Source organism: Sinocyclocheilus rhinocerous, unplaced genomic scaffold (assembly GCF_001515625.1).
Source record: "Sinocyclocheilus rhinocerous isolate Xijiao unplaced genomic scaffold, SAMN03320098_v1.1 scaffold1456, whole genome shotgun sequence".
Taxonomy (NCBI): Eukaryota; Metazoa; Chordata; class Actinopteri; order Cypriniformes; family Cyprinidae; genus Sinocyclocheilus; species Sinocyclocheilus rhinocerous.
This window is the reverse complement of record NW_015630970.1, coordinates 10880-20281: the sequence shown is the minus strand read 5'-3', so window position 1 is coordinate 20281 and position 9402 is coordinate 10880. Positions and strand designations below refer to the sequence as shown.

Sequence of the window (9402 nt, the reverse complement as noted above, 5' to 3'; positions counted from 1 at the left end):
ACCGATCGGTGTATTACAGTACCACGAGAGCTAAGAGAGCAGACTGCTCTGTACGCTTTCGAATCGCTCTCGCGGATGTCAAACACTGATCGATCTGCGCCGCGCTGCTACTAGTCGAACACTAGTGCTGCAGGCTTATTGGCTCACTGACGCTGATGAGATTAACCCCTTTGGTATCGAAATTTGGTGCCGAACGACGAGACGTTTTTCGATACTCGGTGGTATCGAGGCAATTCGGTCGATGCCTAAAAAGTATCGAACTCGATACCCAGCCCTATGAGGAGGTAGAGAGACTTTCTTGGACTGTACATCTCATCTGACCTCACCTGGTTGTATAAACCCCTTCATCCCTTGGACTTGTGCTATAAACCTCCTACTTGAGCAATAAGTGTTCTCCCCCGCTATATTACTGTGTTGCACTTTGCACTACCTCATTTGTTTAGCACATTGTGCTTGTATTTGTACTTAATCCTATTCTCATTGTGTATTTATGCCTTGGTCATTTGTATTTGTCTTTGCTTGTCTATATTGCTCATTTGTTTGTGTATGCTTACAGTTTGTATATATTTTTTCTAATATACTGTATGTCTGTTCTTATTGCTCACGTTTATTTATACTGCTAATTCTGAAGAGCTGCTAAATGGTTTTTCATGGTTTAAAAAATCTAATTCTGGGTTATTTTAACTATCAGCAGACTAAAACAATGATGTAGTATGGAAAACAATTTAGTAAAATACATCTTCGGAACACTTAGAATAAAGCACACAGGTCATATTGAATACTGTTATAATACTTCAATGGTGCTTTATACCATATTAGAACAGTCCCAGTCCCCATTATGGAAGAGTTCGGTGCTTGAGAAAGACCCTTTATTATATGCTGAAGACTGTAAAACAATTCACCTCATCATCTCTGTAGACAGAAGCTGAATGTGCACCATTACATGTACATTCACATCTATTCTGTTCAATTATTCCACTGTTTAGTGTGAAAAGTAATGTAGGGTAAGCAATACTGTACACGATTTTCCCACATGCACATACACATACATAGTTCAGAACATAGAAGTATCTATATGACCCATAAATATATGATCAGGAAAGATTTTCTAGTAATCTTGAAGACATTGGTTAGAGACGTCAGGTGTGTTTCATTGGGTTTGGAGCTAAACCTCCAGCACTGAGATGTCCAACACTTGAGGTTTTTACGACCACTTGAACACTTTGACCAAATACCAGAGATACGTCATGTAAGTAGACTGGGAATCAAACCTCTGATCTTGAGATTGGCAGACGGTTAGTGTTTTTGTCGTCTTTATGTCCAGTTTAAAACACTGCAATGGTCAGTCAGGTGTCTGAGCTCCTAATAAATCAGTAAAAGTTTACTTGACTCTACAAATATTGGGCAATTCAGGATTTCAAGTGCACTCTGATCACCTGCTCCAGGATTGAACAGAGGAACGACTGATCCAGAGAATCTGCTGCTGATGATCAGGAGATGTTTTCTCTCGTTGACGTTGTAAAATGACAGCTGACCGTCATCATAATCGAACAGAACTCCCAGTCGCTCAGGTCTCGGAGTCAGAGAGAGTTTAACTGGTGGATCAGTGCTGGTGTAAAAGCCATGAGGACCGTCTGAACACAAGAACCAGTAACCAGCTGATGGAGTTAAAGCAGATCTGTCTTTTGAAGCAAAACGTCCCTCTTTCACCACACCAATTAACCAGTAGCTTTTGGGAGGTGTGTTTTCTCGTGCCAAATCCACCTCCCAATAGTGACGACCAGAGGTGAATTTTTGGGCTCCAAATGCACATAATTGATATGGAAATCCCTCATCAGTGTAATTATGTTCTGGACTGTCCCTCGTGATTTTACAGTCCTCAGAAACCTTCAGATCTGGATGTGAACGCTCACGGTCAATAGTGATCTCAACTGTGAGGAAAAAATACATCAGCATCAGATATTAATCTCGTGTATATGAGATGATATTTACACATATATGATGAAATATATGCATATATAACCTGCATGTTTCCTCAGTTCTTCTATATTTACATCTCCCACAACTACAATAAAAAAATATATAATTTGTGAGTAAACTACAGTTATAATCGAGAACAAATACAGTATCACTATACAACAGAAATGATTATTTAGCTGTATCAGAAAGGCATTTTCTCCCAGTATGTCTGAAAGGCTTCATCAGATTCATGAATACGTTCATGTTACTTACTTGCTCTAGGTTGTTTCTTCCCTGCAGAGCAGATCAAAAATATCAACACATGAGATGCATGAAACAAAAACCTCCCGAAAACTACATCTTTAAGATCTTTCAAGCAGATTGTACCTGTTAGATTGTCTCTGTATTTGTAGAGGCACCCAACCGAACTCAGAATCAGAATGAGAACAATGAGAACGGTGAAGAAAAGAGCCTTCCATGCACCTGATGAATCAGATGGATCCGAGACAGAACTCCACTCTGGGAAAAAATGTATAATTTAATAAAATATATAGCAAAATATAGAAATTATAATAAATAAGTTTACAAAAGAAAACAACAACAACAGTGCAAGTCAGCATGAAAAGGCATGTTCACGTATGAACATCATGACTTACAAAAGACTAGAGAACATACTGAACGCATCATTATTGAATCTGATAAACACCGGTGGAAAGAAAGTCACATGCGTTTGGAGCAACATGATGGAGAGTCAGCCTATTCTATTAATGAGGCATAGATCCTTGAAAACATAATTAACAGTTGTGGCTTGTGGACAATTCTCAGAGAGAGTATTCGTGTCTGTGCATGTCTGATGCCCATATGCTCATAAACACCACTGACCATCGATACTCCTATAAAACACTTGCCAGATTTGGAACTACGGATGTGGCCATTAAGAATATGTGTTTTTTTCTCGTGGCTGCACGCAATTTGTCCTGCATGATCACGGAGCTCCCTGCAGGTGCTTTTTTTCAGATTTTTTAAAAACATTGTTGTGCTTCACACAATATCCACCTGATGGTGCAAGGAACACAATTCTGCAGTTAAACACCCAGACAAGATCTACAAGTGCCCCGTAAAATAAAAAAAAATTAAGTAAAAAAATTTATAAATAAAGAAATAAGATTGCAAGAATAAAGTCATAATATTTTGTGAATAAAGGCATAGCATTTTGTACGATGGCGTTTTAGTGATACGTAAAAAAAAAATTTTTTAATCTAGGATTACGAGATTAAAGTCGTAATGTTTTGAGAAAAAAATGTGAGAAAGTAGTAGCGATACTAGAATAAAGTCGAAATATTTTGAGAATAAAGTCAGAATTATTAGAATTCAATCGTAGCAATTAAAGTTAAAGATTAAAGTTATAATATTTTAAGAGTATTTCGCATGCAAACGGTCTTATTTCTTAGCAGAAATAATAGCATGTGTAATATACTCACACAGACATGCTTGGAAATAATATTTCACGTCTTCTAATTCTATACTTTATAAAAAAATAAAATAAAATAAAAGGCCTCTAACACTAGCTTGCTCTATTCTTTTTCTATACTATCTGTTTTCTTTTTATTTATTATATGATTTTTAAAAAGCCCTTGCTACGTGTACTGCGCTAAGCTAACTGAGACTTGTAATAGTACTTGTATATCATTGCTCTCTTGTGTTTATTTTGATTGCTTCTGTTGTCCTCATTTGTAAGTCGCTTTGGATGAAAGCATCTGCTAAATGTCTAAATGTAAATGTAATTTAAATGTCTTCGATTGCATTTATTATTTGTACTGTGCCAGCCCCCCAATAATAGCAATAAGCTTTGTGCCTTTGGTACTTTTAATATAAAACAAAGCCTCAGCTTTCAAATTCTGTCAGTTTTATAACGAAATACAAACAATATGCCTTACAATAAAGTTTTTCACATCATGTTTTCACGTCATTGATCATGTCTGTCCTGTGTTAGAGCCACAGCATGGTCACTCGTGATCTATTCCCTCTGAATGTGCATTCTCAATGGCCACATCTGCATACTGAAATGTGCTTGTGCAAAAAATATAATTTATTATTATTATTATTTTGTGTGTGGCTCAGGGAGAGCAGAGCTCTATATCGCCCTCTATTGGCCAGACACCACTGATAATGAATTGTAGTTTTTGACTCACCAGTGATTTCGAGATCTACTACTTTGCTGCCATATTCTCTGTCTCCACTCACATAACAGTGAAATTAATCTGCATCCTGAAATGTGAGTTTCTCTAGTCGTAGAGAGACGTCTCCATCCTTCAGTCCACCAGACTGATCTGACCGCAGAGCCAAAGAGCTTCGGTTCCTGAAACATTCCTGGATGTCCTGGATCTTCCCATGATTATAGAGCAGAACAGGGTTGTTGAACTGATCGTGACGGTACCAGCGGATCTCCAGAGCTTCAGCGTTCTCAGGAGGAGAGGTCCAGCAGGGAACAATCACTGTGGATCCCACATGAGCCACTATAGGATCACCAGGAACCACTACAATAAACGACACTGACAGACAAAGACACACTCAGTGAAATATACAGTGTGTTAGTCTTCAATCTGTTTTTATTTAATATCAGTTTAATTTATCATATAAAATGAATATAACATGTAAATTTAAAATCATTGTTGTTCTGTGAATTTTCAGTCTTTTACTAGGAATCTATGCATTTGGGAATTTCACAGGGAATTTCCCGTTCAGATTGTGAATTCGCGAATTCTTCCACATTGATGAACAGAAAACCGATTGGTTTTAAAGTGAATCCTGTGCTTCATACATTGCTACACTATTGACTATAAAACCTACAACAGACGTTTTTGTTTGCGAAATATCTCGCTTTACCTAACAGTAGGGAGAGTGGGGGACGGTTGCAACGCTTCTGCATTTCCTTCAGTTTCTCAGAGACTGTTTGTATTGGAAAGCCAAAATTGAAATAAAATAAACCCACATCTGTCAGCTACTCACCTACACTGCTGTAACATGTGTACATATGATAATATACGTACAATTTATACTTGAATAGACAGAGTCAAATGTTGCAACTGACCCCGCAACAGGGGATGGTTGCAACATTAATTAAAATGGAATTAAAACCATTCTTAAATATAATTTTAAAATGTCTTTATTTTATTTGTGCACAGATAGGGTCTTCAAACTGGCTGTTATTAAGCCTCTCATCAAAAAACCACAACTTGACCCCAAAGAACTAGTTAATTACAGACCGATCTCGAATCTCCCTTTTCTGTCCAAGATACTAGAAAAGGTAGTATCCTCACAATTATATTCCTTCTTAGAGAACTATACTATAAAAAAATAAAATAAAATAAAAAATTGCCCCTTTTAGACTTGCACTCTATTTATTTACTAACTGCTTGTTTTCTTTAAAAAAAAATAATAAATAACACTTGCTTCTCTATTCTTTTTGCATTCTATCTATTTGTTTTATTTTTATTTATTATACAATTATAATTCGGACTTTCTAACTTCTGATTAACAAAAGCAAAAAAGGCCTCTAACACTAGCTTGCTCTATTCTTTTTCTATACTATCTGTTTTCTTTTTATTTATTATATGATTTTTAAAAAGCCCTTGCTACGTGTACTGCGCTAAGCTAACTGAGACTTGTAATAGTACTTGTATATCATTGCTCTCTTGTGTTTATTTTGATTGCTTCCATTGTCCTCATTTGTAAGTCGCTTTGGATGAAAGCATCTGCTAAATGTCTAAATGTAAATGTAATTTAAATGTCTTCGATTGCATTTATTATTTGTACTGTGCCAGCCCCCCAATAATAGCAATAAGCTTTGTGCCTTTGGTACTTTTAATATAAAACAAAGCCTCAGCTTTCAAATTCTGTCAGTTTTATAACGAAATACAAACAATATGCCTTACAATAAAGTTTTTCACATCATGTTTTCACGTCATTGATCATGTCTGTCCTGTGTTAGAGCCACAGCGTGGTCACTCGTGATCTATTCCCTCTGAATGTGCATTCTCAATGGCCACATCTGCATACTGAAATGTGCTTGTGCAAAAAATATAATTTATTATTATTATTATTTTGTGTGTGGCTCAGGGAGAGCAGAGCTCTATCGCCCTCTATTGGCCAGACACCACTGATAATGAATTGTAGTTTTTGACTCACCAGTGATTTCGAGATCTACTACTTTGCTGCCATATTCTCTGTCTCCACTCACATAACAGTGAAATTAATCTTCATCCTGAAATGTGAGTTTCTCTAGTCGTAGAGAGACGTCTCCATCCTTCAGTCCACCAGACTGATCTGACCGCAGAGCCAAAGAGCTTCGGTTCCTGAAACATTCCTGGATGTCCTGGATCTTCCCATGATTATAGAGCAGAACAGGGTTGTTGAACCGATCGTGATGGTACCAGCGGATCTCCAGAGCTTCAGCGTTCTCAGGAGGAGAGGTCCAGCAGGGAACAATCACTGTGGATCCCACATGAGCCACTATAGGCTCACCAGGAACCACTACAATAAACGACACTGACAGACAAAGACACACTCAGTGAAATATACAGTGTGTTAGTCTTCAATCTGTTTTTATTTAATATCAGTTTAATTTATCATATAAAATGAATATAACATGTAAATTTAAAATCATTGTTGTTCTGTGAATTTTCAGTCTTTTACTAGGAATCTATGCATTTGGGAATTTCACAGGGAATTTCCCGTTCAGATTGTGAATTCGCGAATTCTTCCACATTGATGAACAGAAAACCGATTGGTTTTAAAGTGAATCCTGTGCTTCATACATTGCTACACTATTGACTATAAAACCTACAACAGACGTTTTTGTTTGCGAAATATCTCGCTTTACCTAACAGTAGGGAGAGTGGGGGACGGTTGCAACGCTTCTGCATTTCCTTCAGTTTCTCAGAGACTGTTTGTATTGGAAAGCCAAAATTGAAATAAAATAAACCCACATCTGTCAGCTACTCACCTACACTGCTGTAACATGTGTACATATGATAATATACGTACAATTTATACTTGAATAGACAGAGTCAAATGTTGCAACTGACCCCGCAACAGGGGATGGTTGCAACATTAATTAAAATGGAATTAAAACCATTCTTAAATATAATTTTAAAATGTCTTTATTTTATTTGTGCACAGATAGGGTCTTCAAACTGGCTGTTATTAAGCCTCTCATCAAAAAACCACAACTTGACCCCAAAGAACTAGTTAATTACAGACCGATCTCGAATCTCCCTTTTCTGTCCAAGATACTAGAAAAGGTAGTATCCTCACAATTATATTCCTTCTTAGAGAAAAATGGTATCTGTGAGGATTTCCAGTCAGGATTTAGACCGTATCATAGTACCGAGACTGCTCTCATTAGAGTTACAAATGACCTGCTCTTATCATCTGATTGTGGTTGTATCTCTCTATTAGTGCTATTAGATCTTAGCGCTGCGTTTGACACTATTGACCACAACATTCTTTTGAATAGACTAGAAAACTTTGTTGGCATTAATAGAAGTGCATTAGCATGGTTCAAATCGCACTTATCTGACCGCCATCAATTCGTAGCAGTGAATGAAGAGGTATCATATCGATCAAAAGTGCGGTATGGAGTACCTCAAGGCTCAGTACTAGGGCAGATACTTTTCACGCTTTATATGTTACCCTTGGGAGATATCATCAGGAAACACGGTGTTAGCTTTCACTGTTATGCTGATGATACTCAGCTCTATATTTCTTCGCAGCCCGGCGAAACATACCAATTTGAAAAACTAGCGGAATGCATAGTCGATATAAAAAACTGGATGATGAGTAATTTCTTACTGCTAAATTCTGAAAAAACAGGTGTTAATTATAGGACCTAAAAACTCTGCATATAATAACCTAGAACACTCCCTAAGACTTGATGGCTGCTCTGTCAATTCTTCGTCATCAGTTAGGAACCTAGGTGTGCTATTTGATAGCAATCTTTCGTTAGAAAGCCACGTTTCTAGCATTTGTAAAACTGCATTTTTCCATCTCAAAAATATATCTAAATTACGACCTATTCTCTCAATGTCAAATGCAGAAATGTTAATCCATGCGTTTATGACCTCAAGGTTAGATTATTGTAATGCTTTATTGGGTGGTTGTTCTGCACGCTTAATAAACAAACTCCAGCTGGTCCAAAATGCAGCAGCTAGAGTTCTTACTAGAACCAGGAAGTATGACCATATTAGCCCGGTTCTGTCAACACTGCACTGGCTACCTATTAAACATCGTATAGATTTTAAAATCTTGCTAATTACTTATAAAGCCCTGAATGGTTTAGCACCTCAGTATTTGAACGAGCTCTTGTTACATTATAGTCCTCCACGTCCGCTGCGTTCTCAAAACTCTGGCAATTTGATAATACCTAGAATATCAAAATCAACTGCGGGCGGCAGATCCTTTTCCTATTTAGCGCCCAAACTCTGGAATAACCTACCTAACATTGTTCGGGAGGCAGACACACTCTGTCAGTTTAAATCTAGATTAAAGACCCATCTCTTCAACCTGGCTTACACATAACACACTAATACGCTTCTAATATTCAAATCCGTTAAAGGATTTTTAGGCTGCATTAATTAGGTCAACCGGAACCGGGAACACTTCCCATAACACCCGATGTACTTGCTACATCGTTAGAAGAATGGCATCTACGCTAATATTAGTCTGTTTCTCTCTTATTCCGAGGTCACCGCTGCCACCAGATCCAGTCTGTATCCAGATCAGATGGTCACTGCAGTCACCCGGATCCAGTACATATTCAGACCAGATGGTGGATCAGCACCTAGAAAGGACCTCTACAGCCCTGAAAGACAGCGGAGACCAGGACAACTAGATGAGCCCCAGATACAGATCCCCAGTAAAGACCTTGTCTCAGACGGCCACCGGGACAAGACCACAGGAACCAGATGATTCCTCTGCACAATGTGACTTTGCTAGCCTGAAATTGAACTGCTGGTTTTGTCTGGTCAGAGGAGAACTGGCCCCCCGACTGAGCCTGGTTTCTCCCAAGGTTTTTTCTCCATTCTGTCACCGATGGAGTTTTGGTTCCTTGCCGCTGTCGCCTCTGGCTTGCTTAGTTGGGGACACTTCATTTCCAGCGATATCGTTGACTTGATTGCAAATGATTGCAAAGATACTATTTAAACTGAACTGAGCTGGATGATGACATCACTGAATTCAATGATGAACTGCCTTTAACTGAAAAATGAGTGTTTACTATTGTCATTTTGCATTATTGACACACTATTTTCCTAATTAATGCTGTTCAGTTGCTTTGACACAATCTGTATTGTTAAAAGCGCTATATAAATAAAGGTGACTTGACTTGACTTGACTATCATCTGACTATTTCTATATATCTATCTATCTATCTATCTATCTATC

General features: G+C 37.8%; 2 protein-coding genes across 2 annotated transcripts in view; both read right to left on the bottom strand.

Annotated features, from left to right (window-relative positions):
* Positions 1-261: 261 nt before the first annotated feature.
* On the bottom strand, positions 262-4215 carry LOC107740760 (butyrophilin-like protein 8; the record flags this gene model as incomplete). Its single annotated transcript, XM_016553267.1, has 5 exons — positions 262-1931; positions 2024-2065; positions 2233-2253; positions 2347-2478; positions 4152-4215. Coding segments are annotated over 5 exons (828 nt in total), but the record flags the coding sequence as incomplete, so codon positions are not given.
* LOC107740759 (myelin-oligodendrocyte glycoprotein-like) overlaps positions 4216-9402 on the bottom strand; it is a 13310-nt gene continuing 8123 nt past the window's right edge. The window contains exon 2 of the mRNA XM_016553266.1: positions 4216-4511. Coding sequence (XP_016408752.1) covers positions 4216-4511 — 296 coding nt within the window. The remainder of the gene's footprint in view (positions 4512-9402) is intronic.